This window comes from Balaenoptera acutorostrata, chromosome 20, assembly GCF_949987535.1.
Source record: "Balaenoptera acutorostrata chromosome 20, mBalAcu1.1, whole genome shotgun sequence".
NCBI lineage: Eukaryota > Metazoa > Chordata > Mammalia > Artiodactyla > Balaenopteridae > Balaenoptera > Balaenoptera acutorostrata.
In genome coordinates this window covers 1,808,571-1,830,264 of record NC_080083.1, presented here as the reverse complement: position 1 = coordinate 1,830,264, position 21,694 = coordinate 1,808,571, and the positions used below count along the sequence as shown (strand labels likewise).

The 21,694-nt window shown below is 45.8% G+C and overlaps 1 protein-coding gene across 1 annotated transcript in view; it reads right to left on the bottom strand.

The window, feature by feature from the left end:
• Positions 1–21,694, bottom strand: part of LOC102998773 (multidrug and toxin extrusion protein 2-like) — a 61,932-nt gene that overhangs the window by 30,280 nt on the left and 9,958 nt on the right. Inside the window, 7 exon segments of the mRNA XM_057536165.1 lie at positions 2,523–2,590; positions 3,486–3,599; positions 9,532–9,629; positions 11,773–11,870; positions 14,683–14,727; positions 15,747–15,789; positions 16,539–16,687. Coding sequence (XP_057392148.1) covers positions 2,523–2,590; positions 3,486–3,599; positions 9,532–9,629; positions 11,773–11,870; positions 14,683–14,727; positions 15,747–15,789; positions 16,539–16,687 — 615 coding nt within the window.

Below are 21,694 nucleotides of genomic sequence, written 5' to 3'. Positions count from 1 at the left end.
TCTTGCTCTCGGTGGATTATTTCTCTGTATTTTATCATTTTTATTGTAAGTTCACCATTAAGGGGACTTGGTTTTTTTCCATAAAAATAATGAACACTTATTGCTTCACAGTCTCTTAACAAAGGGAAGCCTGGGACAAGAAACAGAAACTAGAATGGTGGTTGCCAGAGGCTGAGGGCAGGAGGAACGGGAATTATTCAATGGGCAGAGTTTCAGTTTTGCAGGAGGAAGAAGTTCTGGAGATTGGTTGTACAACAATCAAAATATGCTTAACACTACTGAATTGGGCAGTTAAAATGGTAGTTAAGATGGTAGACTTTACATTATGTGTATTTTACCACAATTAAAAATAAAAATTAATAAAAAAATGAAGCCTGTGATAGAACAGGTAGAAAAACAGAAGATCTGAAGATAAGGTAGAATTGGCAGATAGCTTCGGTTTACTGCACACCTATAAACAAGCTCCACGGGACTTCCCTGGTGGCCCAGTGGTTAAGAATCCGCCTTCCGATGCGGGGGAGTTGGGTTTGATCCCTGGTTGGGAACTAAGATCCCAAATGCTGCGGGGCAACTAAGCCCGCTTGCCGCAACTACAGAGCCCACGTGCTCTGGGGCCCGCATGCCACAACTAGAGAGCCCACATGCAACTACTGAGCCCACGCGCTCTAGAGCCTGCACACCACAACTAGAGAGAAGCCCACGTGCCGCAGTGAAGAGCCCGCATGCTGCAGTTAAGACCCAACACAGCCAAATAAATAAAAACATTAAAAACAAACAAACTCCAGGGCCACCATTTAAAAACAGAAGCAAGGACTTCCCTGGTGGCACAGTGGTTAAGAATCTGCCTGCCAATGCAGGGACACGGGTTCGAGCCCTGGTCCGGGAAGATCCCACATGCCACGGAGCAACTAAGCCTGTGCGCCACAACTACTGAGCCTGCACTCTAGAGCCCGTGCTCTGCAACAAGAGAAGCCACCACAATGAGAAGCCCGCACACCAAAACGAAGACCCAGTGCAGCCAAAGATAAATAAACTAATTTTTAAAAATTAAAAAATAAAAAAAATTAAAAACAGAAGCAAAACCAAACCGTGCCTTGATGGAATCTTTCCCCTGTCAACAGCCAATCCTCTAGACAGAACTGACTGCCTCTGCCTCTGCTTCTTCACCCCCGAGAAGGTCAGTGCCCACATCTGGCTCCTGCTCTTCATCACTCCAAAACGTCTCCAATGACCCTACATCCAAGGGACCCTTCCCACCCTCTACCCGGCTCCTTCCACGACCTGTTCTCGGCGTCGCCCCCCTTCCACACCTGCCCGGGCCTGGCTCTTGGTGGGGGTCTCCTGCTGCTGCTGACTTCTGTGTCTTGGGGTTTTCCCTTAGACACCCTCCCTGCTCACTCCTACACAACCACATCAATCCCCACTAAGTCCTTCTTTCACTTCTAAGACTAAAAAAAATATGTAAACGGAAACAACAATGGCCCCTCATCCTACTGCCCAGATGGCATCTGTTTTTCAAAAACAAGGAACAAAGGGCCTATATGTGCAGAACTGGAATATTCAGAAAGCCTCAGAAGGTAAAAGGCATGACCCCACGCATTTGTTCAAGCCCAAAACCCTGGAGGCATTTGTGATTCTTCCCGTGCGTTGCCGAGCCTCCCACATCCAAACCCTGGTCCTGTCACTTCAGCTCTGTCCGACGGCATCACTAACTCAGCCTCTCTGCCCCTCCTCCACCACCAGCCGCCATCCACTTGCTCCCCTCGACGATTCCAACAGCCTCCTTCACACCTCCCATCCCACACCTGTCCTCCAAGCCAGCTTCCACACAGCGGCAAGAAGCTTCTGTCCTTGCGAACCCCTCAACCGGGCTCGTGTCAGGTCCCTGAACATGCAAGGGCTCTCCTGCATCCCTGCATCTCAGGGTCTGTGTGGTCAGCCCTGACCGTGGGCTTCCCGGGCTGGCCCCTTCTCACCCTTCAAGTCTCTGCTTACACAGCCACTCAGGAGGACCATTCCTAACCACCTATCTAAAAAGGTGTCTGTCTCTGTTTTCATACATCTTAGATTTTTTTTGTTGTTTGCTTCTTTTATGGTGCATATTATATGTCTATGTGATGCTCTTATTCATCTGTTTGCTTGCTTATCTCCACACCAGCCCACCAGCCACGAGACAGGGACTGTCTGCACCTTATGCCCCACCGTATCCCAGCACCAAATTATTTGCAGTAAACTCTGTTATTTCCAATAGACATGCCAGGCACTGTGCTAAGTATTTTATAGAAGCTTTGTCTTAATTTTCACCTGCCAAGTAGGTATTATTTTTTTCCCACTGTGTATATGAGGAAAGTAAAGCTCAGAAAGGTTACGTAATGAGCCCAGCATCACAGAGCTGGGAAGCAGCACGGCCAGGACCCACACCCAGCAGTGTGTCTGGCTCCAAAATCCACGCTTGCTTCTCCAGCTGCGTTCCCCCCTCGTACCGTCTAACTCTCTGAGTGGACAGCACGGCACCGCCTTACCATGTAGGCTGCAGAAGCCAGTACGTAAACAACGGCCTGGGCTCCAAGCTCTGTCACGCTCATCAATCCTGCAATGTTCAAAAAGTGGAGTAAAGTGAACATTTTCCTTATGAAGCTAGAACCTAATGTAATATAAGAGAAGTCAAGATTGCCCCCAGAAGCATAATCCAATGGCAGAATTCACTTTCTGTGCCAAGGAGAACCCCATTCAGGAAGCATCCAAGAACTTCAGCAGCTAAGATGGGATACAGGCTCATTCCAGAAGCCCCCATTTCACCAGGGAACAAAACACGGGGCTTAAGTAGAAAACCATGCGGTGCACTGGGGTGCAGGTCATCCTTCAGGGAGACGGGGGGGGGGGGCCACAGTGTGGAGGGAAGGACAGAGGGCAGTGGAACTCCATGAGAAGTGATGGGACTATTAACGCATTCCAGTGTCCACAGAAACTTTCAGATCAAGTGTTATTACCCTCTGTCTCTGCTGTTTTCTCTATTCCTTCACTAGCAGTGGATGGCTAAGGTGAATGCCCGTGACCAAAATTGTTCTAGGTCGGAAAGAAACACAGAGTGAGGCTAAAACAGAGCAAAATCAGTCACTCTGTAAATGCCCTAGGATCTTGGCACAATGCTTAGCAAAAGTCGGCTGAGCCACAGGATGGCCAAAGAGTCCTGAGACCTAGACTCAGGCTTTGTTCTCCTGCTCCATGACCTTGGCAGGTCGCTCCGTGACCTTAGCAAACGCCCCTTTCAGAGCTACAAAATGAAAGGCAGTGGGGTAGCACAAAGCCTCACCCAACTTGAATAGTGTACTTATGGTTGGATGAGGAGTGAAACCTGTACTGAAATCTTCCATGAGGGCCTGATGAAACCAAGAGGAAGGAGAAGCAAACTTGGGTCTCCTGAAAAGCTCTGTAGACATGATTAACTAGGCTGTTGACAGGTTTCCACTGAACTGCTGACCAACCTGCAAGGAAGGTTCCGACTTCAAAGGTCCACCACTCAATGCACACCATGAACATGCTGGGGATGGCCAGCTGGGTGAAGGAGCCCCACTCCTGGAAACAGTCCCTGGTCCAACCTGGAGGACAGGGAAGAACACAGCATTTACTTTTCCACAGTCTGATACCAACAATTCTATCTCACACACGTGCCTCCACCAAAAGCTCAGAGATCAGGAGGAACCAGTGTTCACCGGAAAAATAATATATTTTAAAGAGGTCAACAAGCCCAGAGTTTGAGATGGTGGGAACAGAGCTGACAAAATGTAGTGAAACTGAAGTCTGTATATGCCCTATGACCCACACGTTTCACTCCCGTTATACACAGCAGAGAAACCTGTGCAGAGTCCCATAAGAAACCACGTAGGTATCCCTGTGGCCGGTGCGCTTGTGGGATGATGGGGGCATCAAGGATACAATCACTAGAGAGCTAGAAAAGTAAAATATGATGGATGGATATTATAGGGAAAAGCGGAACACTGGGCGTACACATGGCAGTATGATTAGATCTGAACTCCACTGTGCTCACAAGCAACTAAGGTAAAACTAGATAAACTGAACTACATCAAAATTGAAAATTTCTGGGCATTAAAGGACACAATCAACAGAGTGAAAAGGCAACACACAGAACAGGAGAAAATACTAGTAAATATTCTATCTGAAAAGGATATCTGGATATCATAATATCCAGAATATAGAAAGAATTCCTACAGTTCAACAGCAACAACAATTTAAAAATGGGCAAAGGCTGGTGGCGCAGTGGTTAAGAATCCACCTGCCAATGCAGGGGACACAGCTTCCAGCCCTGGTCCGGGAAGATCCCACATGCCGCAGAGCAACTAAGCCTGTGTGCCACAACTAATGAGCCTGCGCTCTACAGCCCGTGAGCCACAACTACTGAGCCCACATGCTACAACTACTGAGCCTGTGCACTTAGAGCCCACACTCCGCAACAAGAGAAACCACCACAATGAGAAGCCCGCGCACCGCAACGAAGAGTAGCCCCCGCTCTCCGCAACTAGAGACAGCCCACGCACAGCAACGAAGACCCAACACAGCCAAAAAATAAATAAATTAAAAAACAAACAAAAAACAAAACAAACAAACAAAAATGGGCAAAGGACTTGAGCAGACATTTCTCCAAAGAGGATACACAAATAGCCAACTGGCACATTTTTTAAAAATGCTCAGCATCGCTGATCATTAGGAAAATGCAAATAAAAAAAAACACAATAAGATATCACCTCACACCCATCAGTTGGCTGCTTTAAAACAACAAACAAATAGAAAAGAACAAGTGTTGGTGAGGATGTGGATAAACTGGAAGCCTTGTGCACTGTTGGTGGGAATGTAAAATGATGCAGCCACTATGGGAAAACAGTATGGTGGTTCCTCAAAAAATTAAAAATAGAACTACCATATGGTCCAGCAAAATCATTTCTGGATATATATATGTATAAAAGAATTGATAGCAGGATCTCAAAGAGATATTTGTATACCCACGTTCATAGCAGTATTATTCACAATAGCCAAAAGGTAGAAGCAACCCAAATGTCCATTCACAGATGAATAAATAAGCAAAATGTGGTCTATACATACAATGGAATATTATCCAAACTTAAAAAAAGAAGGAAATTCTAACACATGCTACAAAATGGATGAACCTTGAGGTCATTATGCTAACACATAAGACAAAAAGGCACAAAAGACAAATACTGTATAATTTTACTTATGTGAGATATCAAGAGTAGTCAAACTCACAGAATCAGAAAGGAAGACAGTGGTTGCCAGGGGCTGGGGGAAGGGAGCATGGAGAATTGTTAAATGGATACTGACATATAGGGAGAAACTGACAATAATACAATAGTAGTAGTAACACCCCACTTACATCAATGGACAGAAAATCAATGTGGTCTTAAATGACACAATACACCAGTTGGACTTAACAGATATCTACAGGACATTACAACCAAAAACAGCAGAATACACATTCTTTTCAAGTGCACATGGGACATTCTGCAGGATAGATCACATGCTGAGCCACAAAACAAGTCTCAACGAATGTAAGAGGACAGAAATTGTATCAAGCATTTTTTTCCAACCACAATAGTATGAAACTAGAAAACAACTTAGAAAGAAAAATGGGAAAAGAACAAACACATGGAGACTGAAAAACATGCTACTAAAAAACCAATGGGTCAATTAAGAAATCAAAGAGGAAATCAGAAAATAACTTGATACAAATGAAAATGGAAACACAACACTGCAAAAATCTATGGTATACAGCACAGGCAAAGGGAAGTTTATAGCCATACAGGTCTTCCTCAAGAAACAAGAAAAATCTCGAATAAACAACCTAACCTCCCACCTAAAAGAATTAGAAAAAGAAAAAGAAAGCCCAAAGTCAGCAGAAGAAAGGAAATAAAGATCAGAGTGGAAATAAATGAAAGAGAGATTTAAAAAAAACCAAACACAATAGAAAAGGTCAATGAAACCCAGAGCTGGTTTTTTGAAAAGATAAACAAAACTGATAAACCTTTAGCCAGGCTCACCAAGAAGAAAAGAGAGAGGACCCAAATAAACAAAATAAGATATTTGCAAACCATATATATGATAAGGGATTAATATCCAAAATATACAAAGAACTCATACAACTCAACATCAAAAAACAAACAATCCTGGGACTTCCCTGGTGGTGCAGTAGTTAAGAATCCGCCTGCCAACACAGGGGACACGGGTTCGAGCCATGGTCCAGGAAGATCCCACATGCCGTGGAGCAACTAAGCCCATGCGCCACAACTACTGAACCTACGCTCCGGAGCCCACGAGCCACAACTACTGAGCCCGCGTGCCTAGAGCCTGTGCTCCGCAACAAGAGAAGCCACTGCAATGAGAAGCCCATGCACCACAACGAAGAGTAGCCCCCACTCACCGCAAATAGAGAAAGCTCATGCACAGCAATGAAGACCCAGCGCAGCCAAAAATAAATAATAAATTTTTTTAATTAAAAAAAAATCCGATTTAAAAATAGGCAGAAGACTTGAATAGACATTTTTCCAAAGACATACAGATGGCCAACAGGCACATGAAAAGATGCTCAACATCACTAATCATCAAGAGAAATGCAGATTAAAACTGCAATGAGATATCACCTCACATAGGTCAGAATGGCCATCATCAAAAAAGACCACAGATAACAAATGTTGGCAAGGATGTGGAGAAAAGGGAACCCTCTTGCACTGTTGGTGAAAATGTAAATTGGTGCAGCCACTACGGAGAACAGTATGGAAGTTCCTCAAAATACTGAAAATAGAACTACCATATGATCCAGCAATCCCACTCCTGGGTATATATCCAAAAAATAAGGGAAAGACTAATTCAAAAAGATATATGCACCCCAATGTTCAAAGCAGCACTATTCACAATAGCCAAGACATGGAAACAACCAAAACGTCCATCGGCAGAGGAATGGATAAAGAAAATGTGATACGTATGTACAATGGAATATTACTTGGCCATAAAAAATGAAATAATGCCATTTGCAGCAACATGGATGGACCTGGAGGGTATTATGCTTACTGAAATAAGTGAGACAGAGAAAGACAAATACTGTATGGTATCACTTATATGTCTCAAAAATAAAACAAACTAGTGAATATAATGAAACAGAAATAGACTCATAGATACAGAGAACAAACTAGGGGTTATCAGTAGGGAGAGGGAAGGGGAAGGGGAAAAATAAAGGTAGGGGATTAAGGGTACAAACTATTGTGTATAAAATAAATAAGCTACGAGGATATATTATACAGCACAGGGAATATAGCCAATATTTTATAATAACTATAAATGGAGTATAATCTATAAAATTTTTCTATCACTATATTGTACACCCGAAACTAATGTAATATCAAAAATTCACGGGGCTTCCCTGGTGGCGCAGTGGTTGAGAATCTGCCTGCCAATGCAGGGTACACGGGTTCGAGCCCTGGTCTGGGAAAATCCCACATGCTGCAGAGCAACTAGGCCCGTGAGCCACAACTACTGAGCCTGTGCATCTGGAGCCTGTGCTCCGCAACAAGAGAGGCCGCGACAGTGAGAGGCCCACGCACCGCGACGAAGAGTGGCCCCTGCTTGCCACAACTAGAGAAAGCCCTCGCACAGAAATGAAGACCCAACACAGCCAAAAATTAATTAATTAATTAAAAAAAATCACTATACCTAAATTTTAAAGAATAATGAAAAGAATTTTACTTGTTCCTTTCCATCAAGAGTAGAAAGGAGGGGTTTCCCTGGTGGCACAGTGGTTAAGAATCCGCCTGCCAATGCAGGGGACACGGGTTTGATCCCTGGTCCAGGAAGATCCCACATGCCGCGGAGCAACTAAGCCCATGTGCCACAACTACTGAGCCTGCACTCTAGAGCCCATGAGCCACAACTGCTGAGCCCGTGTGCTGCAACTACTGAAGCCTGCGTGCCTAGAGCCCATGCTCCGCAACAAGAGAAGCCACCGCAATGAGAAGCCCATGCACTGCAACGAAGAGTAGCCCCCGCTCGCCGCAACTAGAGAAAGCCCGCGTGCAGCAACAAAAACCCAATGCAGCCAAAAATAAAATAAATAAAATAAATCAATTAAAAAAAACACACACACACACAAAAAAGAATTCTTTAAAAAAAAAAAAAGGGCTTTCCTGGTAGCACAGTGGTTGAGAATCTGCCTGCCAATGCAGGGGACACGGGTTCGAGCCCTGGTCCGGGAAGATCCCACATGCCGCGGAGCAACTAGGCCCATGAGCCACAACTACTGAGCCTGCGCGTCCGGAGCCTGTGCTCTGCAATGAGAGGCCACGACAGTGAAAGGCCCGCGTACCACGATGAAGAGTGGCCCCCGCTTGCCGCAACTAGAGAAAGCCCTCGCACAGAAACGAAGACCCAGCACAGCCAAAAATAAATTAAAAAAAAAAAAAAGACTGGACAGGAACAAGTAAAATTCTCTCTTCACACATGACACCATCCTATACCTACCCAAAGAATCCTCAAGAAAGCTCCTAGAAAGAACAGATCACTTCAGCAAAGTGTCAGGTACAAGATCAACAGAAAGGGACAGAAAGTAGATTAGAGGTTACCCAGGGCTAGGCAGAGGGAAAATGGGAAGTTACTGCTTAATGGGTAGAGTTTCTATTTGGAGAGATAAAAATGTTTTAGAAATGGATAGTGGTGATGGTTGCATAACATTGTGAACGTACTAAAGGGCACTAAATTGTACATTTAAAGATGGTTAAAATGTCAAATTTTACATTACATATATTATATTTTACCACAATTCAAAAAATAGAAAACAAAAACAGATCTATTTTACTAAATTTACAAATGGATGTCAGGATACTTAAGGGAATTTAGCTAAGTTGAAAGTGGTGCTGATTGTTTAAGAGTTCCATCTGTTCATGTGATTTGATAAGACATTAATCAAACTTCACTTTAACAGAGCAGAGTGATTTGCAAGAAACAGCTACTAGGATTTTGTATTTGCAATTTTAACTCATTTAATATTAATTCTTACAAACTAGTAGGTTTCTATGAACAAAAGCTGCCTTCATAGATGTAAAAAAAAAAAATTCTCATGTTGAACCTGTAACTTTTATATTTTCAGTAACTTAAGTATTTTATAGAATTTTTAAATTTCCCAAAAGATAAAAACAAAAAAACTCTGAGGAAAAAAAAAAATTCAGAGACCAGAATCACATCTTTCTGAACAATAAATAACATAAGAAATCGGCTGGAAAGGCGGCCGCCCCCTCGCCCGTCACGCATCACACGTTCGTGGGGAACCTGGTGCTAAACCATTCATAGACAACCTCCTTCTGGGTTGGGGTTTCGTACGTAGCAGAGCAGCTCCCTCGCTGCGATCTATTGAAAGTCAGCCCTCGACACAAGGGTTTGAAAAAAATAATAAAAGAAGATAATAAAAAAATAAAAAGAAAAGAAAAAAATGAAAGAAATCAATGTCCTCATTACCTCCCCAGGTGTTGACGTGGATTTTTTTCCACCACACGTACAGGAAGAGAAGAGCAGACAGGCAGAACTGGGAAGTGGTGTTCACCCAGGCAGATCCTCTGAAGGAGAAAAAGCTATCATCACCCGGAGTACATTCCTCCCAAATAATAAGCTTTCGCTCTCACAGTCATTAGATGAGCCCAGAGCTCCTGGACTATCTTCTTTTTAAACACTGGATCCACTTATAATAGATTTGTTTTCTTTTCATCAAGATTGAATTTTTGTGGAAGAACCCAATGCTACTAGAAAAGCAAAAGGACCTAAAGACTTATCACCCTTCCTTGTTCTGATAGCCTTAAATAAACCATCAAATAAATTCTTAAACATACTCAGTTCAAAGGCTATGGCAGGGACTTCCCTGGTGGTCCAGTGGGTAAGAATCTGCACTCCCAATGCATGGGGGCCTGGGTTCGATCCCTGGTCGGGGAACATGCATGCCGCAACTAAGACCGGGCGCAGATTTAAAAAAAAAAAAAAAAAAAGGCTATGGCAAACAGCTACTGTGTTCAACGACTGGTCTAAGGTCATAGTAGTTTTATTTCCCAGGATTATAATAAATTTGTTTTGTCTTGGGAAATAACCTGAGAGCATCATCAATGGATGACATTTTATCCCCACAAATAGAATGTACCCTGTTCTGGCACAGAGACCCAGGAACTCTGCATTCTCTTCTATTTTTTCATTTCACTCTCCTGACCAGTTCTCACATTTTATCATTTCTTAATCCATTCCTGTGTTTTTCTCCTCTTACCCACCTATTCCCAAACTGCCCTCTGTATATCTGTTTAAAAAAACCTTCTAGGGCTTCCCTGGTGGCGCAGTGGTTGAGAATCTGCCTGCCAATGCAGGGGACACGGGTTCGAGCCCTGGTCTGGGAAGATCCCACATGCCACGGAGCAACTGGGCCCGTGAGCCACAATTACTGAGCCTGTGCGTCTGGAGCCTGTGCTCCGCAACAATAGAGGCCGCGATGGTGAGAGGCCCGCGCACCGCGATGAAGAGTGGTCCCCACTTGCCGCAACTGGAGAAAGCCCTCGCACAGAAACGAAGACTCAACAGTCATAAATAAATAAATAAATAAATAAAAGAACGTGAATTTCAAAAAAAAAAAAAAAAGAAGTGGTTACTTAAGAACCATTCCATTAAAAAAAAAAAAAACCTTCTAAAAGACAGTCTCTGAGGTTCACCTTCAGAGAAGCCTGCTGAGATGCTTATGTGGGTCAATGTCACCGCTTCTCAAACTTGGCCCCTGACTCTTCACTCCCCCACGGCCAAAGCCTCTTTCGGTTTTCTGGAAGGTGTTACAAATGTTTTTTCATTGATTGGTCTGTGTTCCAACTCTGCACAATCCTTCAATTAACGGCTTTTGTATATATTTTTTACTGCAACCGACAGTAAGAATTAAATTTCCGTCACTATCCAGTACCCACATGCCATAGAAGCAAATGTCTCATGAAAAACACCCCCAGGCCACGTTCTATTTCCTATTCTATTTCATCTTATTTCATTCACAATATATTTAATTTTTCAAAGTGCTGGTCATGACCCACGAAACCAGTTTTCATTTATAAAGGAACACACTGCCCTAGGGAATTCCCTGGCGGTCCAGTGGTTAGGACTCTGCACTTTCACTGCAGCGGCCAAGGTTCAGTCCCTGGTGGAGGAACTAAGATCCCGCAAGCTGCGCAGCACAGCCGAAAAAAAGAAAGAACACACTGCCCTAAAGCACCTCAGAACTGCCGGGGCCGGGTCCACGAGTGCTGGTGAGATCACGCCAGCCACACGGAGGAAGCAGGCTCCGGGGGCCTCAAGCGAGGGGGGGACCAGCACATTGCACCCGCCCAGGGAGGTCTTACTCTGTGTGACCCCCGCCTGCTCGAGCTTCTTTGAGACGGAATCTGGCTCCATTCCTTACAATCCAGGGACAACAGGAAAATCCCTACAGGCCTCTCTGCCCACCTCCTGCCTTTGCTGGGGTCACCCCTCCCTGTCTGCCCAGGCTCGGGGTCACCCTCCTCCAGGCAGGTGTCAGCTCCCCGCTCTCCCCAGACTGAGCCCCACCGTTCCTCCCTCCCGGGTTCCAGGGCACCCGCCGCCCATGGACACAGCTTGGCATTCCCCACTGGGCTGCCCCCTCCCCTGCCTCCCAGCCAGCACACAGCAGGCACTCAGTACCCGGGGGGTGGAGGGGTCACTGCTCACACGACTCCGAAGGGCAGGGCGTACAGCAGGAGGGCATTCGTGCCCACGTTGGGGACGTTCACTGCGATGCCGGTAACCACTGGAGGCGTGATGATGCCCTAGGAGCCCCAAGCAAACAGGGAACGTGAGCACTTCTAACAGCCAGTCAGTTGGGTGGTGAGAGAGAGCAGGAGACATATACATCGGTCTCTGCCCCCGGGTCCCAGCACGGAGCTCCTAAGACCCTTGCCGCCCCCGCGGTGCTGAGCGCACCAGCAGCATCTCCTATTCTAATATCTGGTCTTTGACCCCGCCTCTGACACAGAGCTCCTGGCGCCTGATGAGTTCCTTAGTTACAAGAGCACCAGGAGTATCTTTGGTTCTAATGAGGCGACCCAGGATGGGCTCCTGATGGGGGCCGGTCACCGCGATTTTCAGGCTCCCCACCCCCACTCTCCAGAGAGGGGGGACGGGCTGGAAATGGAGCTAATGAATGACCGTGCCCTTGTCAGGACGCCTCCATAAAGTCCCAACAGCGCGGGCTTCGGGGAGCTTCCAGGCGGGTGAACACGGGCACAAGCCCCTCCCCATACCCTGCCCCACGCGCCGCTTCCACCCGGATGTCCACCTGGATCCTTTATCATGTCGTTTTACAATAAACCGGTGAACAGTAAGAGACAGTGTTCCCGAGTTCTGTGAGGAGTTCCAGCAAATTAATCGAACCCAAGAGGAGGTCGTGGGAACCTCTGATTTATAGCCAACTGGTCAGCACAGGTGACAACCTGGACTTGCAGTGAGCGTCTGGGGGGGTCAGGGGAGCAGGCACGTGGGACTGAGCCTTAACCCGTGGGACCTGACGCCATCTCCAGGTACAGCGTCAGAGTGAAAGTGTACGACAGCCAGCTGGTGTCCTGGATTGCTTGGTGGGGACAACCCCACGTCTGATGTCACTTCTGAGCGTGGTAGTCGTGTGAGAGTGAAGGGCAAACGCAGGAGGAAGACTGAAGTCTTCCTCAACAGGTGATGAAACGAACATTCAGAGTTAAACAGGCGACAATTTTAAATGACAGCAAAGTAACCCAAGACCAACAACGGCAGGAGTCGGGACCACGGGGCGTCTCCCCCACTGGTGCCGCCTGAGCCAGACCCGCCCGGTGGGTAACTGCCTCTGCGTGACGACAGCATCACAGAGAGAAAAGAGAGGGGACAACCACGCCAAGAGCCAGCCGGTCCCGGCGTGAGGTCTATAAGGAAAGACCACCTGCGAGGCGCCAGGACCGAGGCTGGGGGCACACGAGGTCACCTCATCCAGGGTACCCAGCAATGGCTGTGGCAGAGCAGGGCTGCGGCGAACGCTCATCCCTTTGTTCTCACTTTACTCACTTCGTTTGTATCTGCTGCCCACGCGACACTGGTACTTTCTTTAAGTAAGACTTCTGCATTTTCCCCCTGCATTTAAACGGCTGACCACTGTCAAAGTGCAATGGCTTCGTGGACAAACGGTGACACGCAGGCATTGGGGGCTGAGTTTGGTGGGCCGGGGCGCCTCTCCACTCTGCCCGCACCCACCCTGCCCTGTGCTGCACGAGGCCCCGGGGGGCCCTGCACACGGCTGCAGTGGTGGCCGTGGGACACTGGGTCCTCCTCCCCTAAAACAGGCGCCAGAGTCAGTCTGAGGCCGGTGCAAAGCCAGAAACCAGGTGGCCTCGAGGATGTGACGGGCCGGGCATCTCTCTAGGGCGGGGGACATCCATCCACAAGACTCCACCCAGCCAGAGCTCGGGCTAGAACCTCAGGAAAAACTGTCCATTACTTTTATGGAAAATTCCCTAAGACATTTACCGGGGGCTCGGGGTGGGTGGGCGGCGGCCCGGTTGGCAGCGTGGCGCTCTGGCCGGTCCCGCGGGGCCAGAAAGCGGGCTGTGGACACGCAGGTGGTGACAGTGCTCAGCCTGGAGCTTGGCCCGAAGCCCGCTCCCCTGGGGGCCTCAGCGCAACAAGGCCCCTGCTGGAGGCTCAGTGCGTCTCTGTCTAAGCGCAGTCAGGGTCGGGGCGCAGAGCAAGGACGGGGCGGGTGTTAAGGATGGGCGAGATGGACACACGACGGTGGGGCTGCAGGTGCGGCCCGGATGGAGAGGGTGCAACCCGGTGGGGGACGGGTCCCAGGTGGCCCCCACGACGAGGAGCCGCACGTTTGGTTCAGTCTGGCTTCCGAGTCTCACTGAGCCTGGGGGAAGGGGCGGTGTGAGCTGGGATGGCCCAGGGTCCAGAGCCTCCGACCCCCAGCCCCATTCCACCTTGCAGCCCACCTTCCACCGTAACCCTCAGGCCCAGCCCAGCACTGGGCTGTCATGTTGGAAAGAGAAATACTCGAAGCAGATCCTTAAGGCAGAATAGTTTGTAGAAAAAAATCTAGCTCTGAATCCCAACTCAGAACCTACCCTCTTCAGCCCTAACTCTCCTCTTCTGTAAAGCTGGGTAAAATAATTACTTTCTTGCAAGATTGCGAGAAATGACTCTCAGCACGCTGTTGGGTGTGTCTGCCTAAAACCAAAACTGGGGAAAGCTAGGGAAAAGCCCGCCCCAGAAATACAGGCTTTTAAATATTGAAAACTTTAGATCAGACTTTGGAGCCAGACTGAGTTCAAATCCCAGCTCCTTGGCTTACAATCTATATGACCTTGGGCAAGTCACATCATCTACATACCTTAGTTTTCTTATCTAAAAATGGAAAAGATAGAGCCTACTCACATTGTTATTAGAATTAAGTTAATATATTTATAAGGCATTTAGAACAGTATCTGGCACAGAGTAAACAGACAAATTATTGTTAATAAATAAACAGAACAGAAATACCATGTTGAGTTAGGGAAAAAAATATTTACTATACATTTCCAGTATTATGGAGTAAAAATATTAAAAAATCTGTACCTGACTTTGTAAATATTTTGCCTGCAGCTGGAACAGGAATGTGGCCTGTAAGATAAAATAGAAAAACAGCTCTCGCTGATTAAAAAAATAGTCTCATTCCCACAGTTTACGTCGGTTCTGGTTTTTAGTAAGATATTTAATCTTGTTATGTGACCTCAAATTCAGAGACTCAGACCCACACTAACCAAATGCTAGGATAATCAAATGCTAACTTTTTGGATCTTCCCAGAGCGGACTCCGTGAGGACAAAAGCGAATTCTAACCAGCTCAAGAGAAGCCACTCACTGCCTTGACATCTGAATGGCTCTAAGGGTGACAGCTGGCAGTCCTTCCCCAAATCCAGGCGGAACCCAGGAAGCATCCTGATTAATTTGGAATCAAAAGTAACCCTAACCTAGAGACCGTCACACAGAGTGAAGTCAGTCAGAAAGAGAAAAACAAATACCATATATTAACGCGTATATGTGGAATCTAGAAAAATGGTACAGATGATCTTATTTGCAAAACAGAAATAGAGACACAGATGTAGAGAACAAACATATGGACACCAAGAGGGGAAAGTGGAGGAGGGGGTGGGATGAATTGGGAAGTTGGGATTGTCATATATACACTGTTGATATAAAATAGTGTATGAAATAGATAACTAATGAGAACCTACTGTATAGCTCAGGGAACTCTACTCAGTGCTTTTTGGTGACCTAAACGGGAAGGAAATCCAAAAAAGAGGGGACATATGTATACATATGGCTGATTCGCTTTGCTGTACAGTAGAAACTAACACAACATTGTAAAGCAACTATACTCCAATAAAAATTAATTTTAAAAAAAGTAACCCTAGAATAAGGAAGGAAGTGTCTTCCCCTTCTCAGTGTTTAATTTAAGCTCTTGGACATCAAAGTGGCACAAGCTCTGAGGATCAGTGGGGTGGGGAGGACAGGTCCAAGAAATTTTCAACTTTTGCATGAATAGCACTTTGATAAAATAAACAAACAAAAGGAGGGGAGGCCTTCGTCCACGAGCTGCTTCGTGTACCGAAACGCACGGATGTTGTTGTTGACACTCACCGGAAGAGAAGGGATTAAAATCATCACATAGATCTGGGCTATCCTAAAACAGACAACAAAAGAGCCTCCAGTTAATATTAAAACAATTGCTGCTCATGCTGTCTTCAAGCTGAATCCACAGAGTATTTTCTAAAAATTAAAACTAAAAATAATTTATATGGGAGAAAGTTAATAACACTTGTAAGTGACTGTTTCCTTGCAACGTAAGTCGACATCACATCAGGCTAAATGTCTGCTTACTCAGGGGAGCTGGACTTGACATTTTTCAGGTCATCCCAGGCAGAAAAGCTGGAAGGAACACAGCCAAGTGAACTGAAAGTTGGGCAAAATTCGGAAGCCTCTTGGAAGAGCCAGGACTGCAGCTGTACCTCACGAGGAAGCACGACCAACAGTCTCCAGAAAGGACAGCCCCCCTGCATCTGGCATCCCCGACATCACTGGGGAGCCTGCTAGAACAGAGGGTTAACAATCCCGACTCTAAAAACAAGTGTCAGGTGACCGCGTTGCCCTCTGTTCTACCACGTTGGGGAAAGACACTCTGTGCGTGTGCAAAATGCCAAACGGAGAAACTCCACGAAGGACAGGCGGGGCCATGTCTCCCGGAGGGCAGGGTCCCCCTGCATCCGCGTTGGGGGGTCCCCACCAGCCCAGGGTCCCGCAGGCCAGAGTCACAGCTTCCACCTTCCACAGGGTTCAAGTCCAGGTGACTGACCGAAAACGTCAGCACAGGCGAGATAACCAGCCAGCCACTGACCGCGACCCTGGGGTTGTGACGCTAGAGATAGGGCTGACCTGGAGACGTCGGGGTCTTGCTTCAGCAGCAGGAGGAGGCGCTCAGTGTTGAGGAAGAGGGCCCAGCGTGGGAAGCAGCACAGCATCGGGATGAGGATGGCTCTCTGAAGGACGAGCCCCACATGTTTCAGGTTCTTGGCTCCGAAGGACTCGGGAACACAAATACAGTGACGGAGAATGCAGCGCCTGGGCCGCCTGCCCCGCGAACAGACCCCCACCGGAAGCGCCCTGCCCGCCGCCAGCAGCCCTGCCGGGTGCTTCCTGCCATATGCTCCCACCCCAGCCGCTGAGCTGGTTGCCCGGGACGGCTGGTCCCCTGCTCCAGGGAACCGGGCAGGAAAGAGCTGAGCTTAAATGGTGTGAGAAGAACTGGGCGCATGTTAGAGCCTTCCGGATTCATTCAGCGGATACTTCTAGAACACCTACTATGTGCCAGACAGCCGTGAGGCCTGGGAACTAACTCAGCAGGGAGCAAAGTCCCTGCTCTCATAGAAAAAAATCAATCCGGGAAGGGGAAGAGGATGGAGTGTTGGGAGCGGTGGTGAGCACGGCTCTTGACCTGGTGATGGGGGGCCTCACCCAGGGGCTGATCAGAAGAGAGTGAGCGGGAGCGGCCTGGGGGTGCTGCAGGGCTGGAACAGAGTGGGAGAGGAAAAGAGGGGGAGGGGAGAGGGAGGGGAGGGGAGGGGGAGAGGGTGGGGAGGGGAAGGGAGGGGTCACTGGGCAGCTCCAAGCAGGGGAACCCCACGAGTGGCAGAGGGGCAGGTGGGGGGCCGGGGCACAGAGAGCAGGCAGGTGGACAGGCCACTCCCCAGTGCCCCGGCCCAGGCCTCCTCTCTCTGCAAGTAATGGAATGACTGTGTCTTTCTTCAACCAAAAGTGTCATTAAGAGAGACAATGGGACTAAATTAAACACTCGGTAACAGAAGAATGGAAATACCAGTGACATATTACAGAATAGTATGCAAATATTAAAAGGGAAAGTATACACCGACTTCACTGAAACAGAACATTCTCCAAACACTGTTGAAGGGGAGGGAAAAAAAAACCATATGTAAATTCTAGAATTGTGTGGGTGCATAAATGTACACAGATTGAAATATTTGTAGGATATTCACCAAAAAGTTAATAGAGGTAACTGGGGGATGGGCGGGGGTAAATTTTAGTGATTTTTTTCAACTTTTTAAAATACTTTGCTAGATAACCTAAATTTTCTGTATGTGTTTGGCCTTTATAATCTTTTTAAAAAGCTATTTAAAATTTGGGATTAACCAAGATGGCGGAGTAGAAGGACGTGCTCTCACTCCCTCTTGCGAGAGCACCAGAATCACAACTGGCTGCTGGACAATCATCGACAGGAAGACGCTGGACTTCACCAAGGAGAATACCCCACGTCCAAGGACAGAGGAGAAGCCACAGTGAGATGGTAGGAGGGGCGCAATCACAATAAAATCAAATCCCATAACTGCTGGGTGGGTGACTCACAGACTAGCAAACACTTATTCCACAGAAGTCCACCCACTGGAGTGAAGGTTCTGAGCCCCACGTCAGGCTTCCCAACCTTGGGGTCCGGCAATGGGAGGAGGAATTCATAGAGAATCAGACTTTGAAGGCTAGTGGGAATTGATTGCAGGACTTCGACAGGACTGGGGGAAACAGAGACCCCACTCCTGGAGGGCGCACACAAAATAGTGTGTGCATTGGGACCCAGGGGAAGGAGCAGTGACCCTGGGGGAGACTGAACCAGACCTACCTGCTAGTGTTGGAAGGTCTCCTGCAGAGGCGGGCTGTGGCTCTGTTTCACTGTGGGGACAAGGACACTGGCAGCAGAAGTTCTGGGAAGTACTCCTTGGCATGAGCCCTCCCAGAGTCTGTCATTAGCCCCACCAAAGAGCCCAGGTAGGCTCCAGTGTTGGGTTGCCTCAGGCAAAACAACCAACAGGGAGGGAACCCAGCCCCACCCATCAACAGTCAAGTGGATTAAAATTTTACTGAGCTCTGACCACCACAGCAACAGTCAGCTCTACCAATCACCAGAGCCTCCCATTGAGCCTCTTAGATAGCCTCAAACACCAGAGGGCACACAGCAGAAGCAAGAAAAACTACAATACTGCAGCCCATGGAACAAAAACCACATTCACAGAAAAATAGACAAGATGAAAAGGCAGAGGGCTATATACCAGATGAAGGAACAAGATAAAACCCCAGAAAAACAACTAAATGAAGTGGAGATAGGCAAACTTCCAGAAAAATAATTCAGAATAATGATAGTGAAGATGATCCAGGACCTCAGAAAAAGAATGGAGGCAAAGATCGAGAAGATGCAAGAAATGTTTAACAAAGACCTAGAAGAATTAAAGAACAAACAAACAGAGATGAACAATACAATAACTGAAATGAAAACTACACTAGAAGGAATCAATAGCAGAATAACTGAGGCAGAAGAACGGATAAGTGACCTGGAAGACAGAATGGTGGAATTCACTGCTGCGGAACAGAATAAAGAAAAAAGAATGAAAAGAAATGAAGACAGCCTAAGAGACCTCTGGGACAACATTACACGCAACAACATTCGCATTATAGGGGTCCCAGAAGGAGAAGACAGAGAGAAAGGACCAGAGAAAATATTTGAAGAGATTATAGTCGAAAACTTGCCTAACATGGGAAAGGAAATAGCCACCCAAGTCCAGGAAGCACAGCGAGTCCCATACAGGATAAACCCAAGGAGAAACACACTGAGACACCTAGTAATCAAATCGGCAAAAATTAAAGACAAAGAAAAATTATTGAAAGCAGCAAGGGAAAAACGACAAATAACATACAAGGGAACTCCCATAAGGTTAACAGCTGATTTCTCAGCAGAAACTCTACAAGCCAGAAGGGAGTGGCATGATATACTTAAAGTGATGAAAGGGAAGAACCTACAACCAAGATTACTCTACCCAGCAAGGATCTCATTTAGATTTGAAGGAGAAATCAAAAGCTTTACAGACAAGCAAAAGCTAAGAGAATTCGGCTCCACCAAACCAGCTCTACAACAAATGCTAAAGGAACTTCTCTAACTGGGAAACACAAGAGAAGAAAAGGACCTACAAAAACAAACCCAAAACAATTAAGAAAATGGTCATAGGAACATACATATCGATAATTACCTTAAACGTGAATGGATTAAATGCTCCAACCAAAAGACACAGGCTTGCTGAATGGATACAAAAACAAGACCCATATATATGCTGTCTACAAAAGACCCACTTCAGACCTAGGGACACACATAGACTGAAAGTGAGGGGATGGAAAAAGATATTCCATACAAATGGAAATCAAAAGAAAGCTGGAGTAGCAATACTCATATCAGATAAAATAGACTTTAAAATAAAGAATGTTACAAGAGACAAGGAAGGACACTACATAGTGATCAAGGGATCAATCCAAGAAGAAGATATAACAATTATAAATATATATGCACCCAACATAGGAGCACCTCAATATATAAGGCAACTGCTAACAGCTATAAAAGAGGAAATCGACCTAGTAGGGCATAACTTACAGAGATATTTCCCAACCCATCCCCTATAGCCCAATAAAAATAAAAACAAATTCACGAGTCATGTCAAAAAATAAATAAATAAATAAATAAAAATAAAAAAAAAAAGAGGAAATCGACAGTAACACAATAATAGTGGGGGACTTTTAACACCTCACTTACACCAACGGACAGATCATCCAAAATGAAAATAAATAAGGAAACGGAAGCTTTAAATGACACAATAGACCAGATAGATTTAATTGATATTTATAGGACATTCCATCCAAAAACAGCAGATTACACTTTCTTCTCAAGTGCGCATGGAACATTCTCCAGGACAGATCACATCTTGGATCACGAATCAAGCCTCAGTAAATTTAAGAAAATTGAAATCATATCAAGCATCTTTTCTGACCACAACGCTATGAGATTAGAAATCAATTACAGGGAAAAAAACATAAAAAAGACAAACACATGGAGGCTAAACAATACGTTACTAAATAACCAAGAGATCACTGAAGAAATCAAAGAGGAAATCAAAAAATACCTAGAGACAAATGACAATGAAAACACGACAATCCAAAACCTATGGGATGCAGGAAAAGCAGTTCTAAGAGGGAAGTTTATAGCTATACAAGCCTACCTCAAGAAACAAGAAAAATCTCAAGTAAACAATCTAACCTTACACCTAAAGAAACTAAAGAAGAACAAACAAAACCCAAAGTTAGCAGAAGGAAAGAAATCATAAAGATCAGAGCAGAAATAAATGAAATAGAAACAAAGAAAACAATAGCAAAGATCAATAAAACTAAAAGCTGGTTCTTTGAGAAGATAAACAAAATTGATAAGCCATTAGCCAGACTCATCAAGAAAAAGAGGGAGAGGACTCAAATCAATAAACTTAGAAATGAAAAAGGAGAAGTTAAGACAGACACCACAGAAATACAAAGCATCCTAAGAGACTACTACAAGCAACTCTATGCCAATAAAATGGACAACCTGGAAGAAATGGACAAATTCTTAGAAAGGTATAACCTTCCAAGACTCAACCAGGAAGAAACAGAAAATATGAACAGACCAATCACAAGTAATGAAATTGAAACTGTGATTAAAAATCTTCGAACAAAAGTCCAGGACCAGATGGCTTCATAGGTGAATTCTATCAAACATTTAGAGAAGAGCTAACACCCATCCTTTTCAAACTCTTCCAAAAAATTACAGAGGAAGGAACACTCCCAAACTCATTCTATGAGGCCACCATCACCCTGATACCAAAACCAGACAAAGATACTACAAAAAAAGAAAATTACAGACCAATATCACTGATGAATATAGATGCAAAAATCCTCAACAAAATACTAGCAAACAGAATCCAACAACACATTAAAAGGATCATACACCACGATCAAGTGGGATTTATCCCAGGGATGCAAGGACTCTTCAATATACGCAAATCAATCAATGTGATACACCATATTAACAAATTGAAGAATAAAAACCATATGATCATCTCAATAGATGCAGAAAAAGCTTTTGACAAAATTCAACACCCATTTATGATAAAAACTCTCCAGAAAGTGGGCATAGAGGGAACCTACCTCAACGTAATAAAGGCCATATATGACAAACC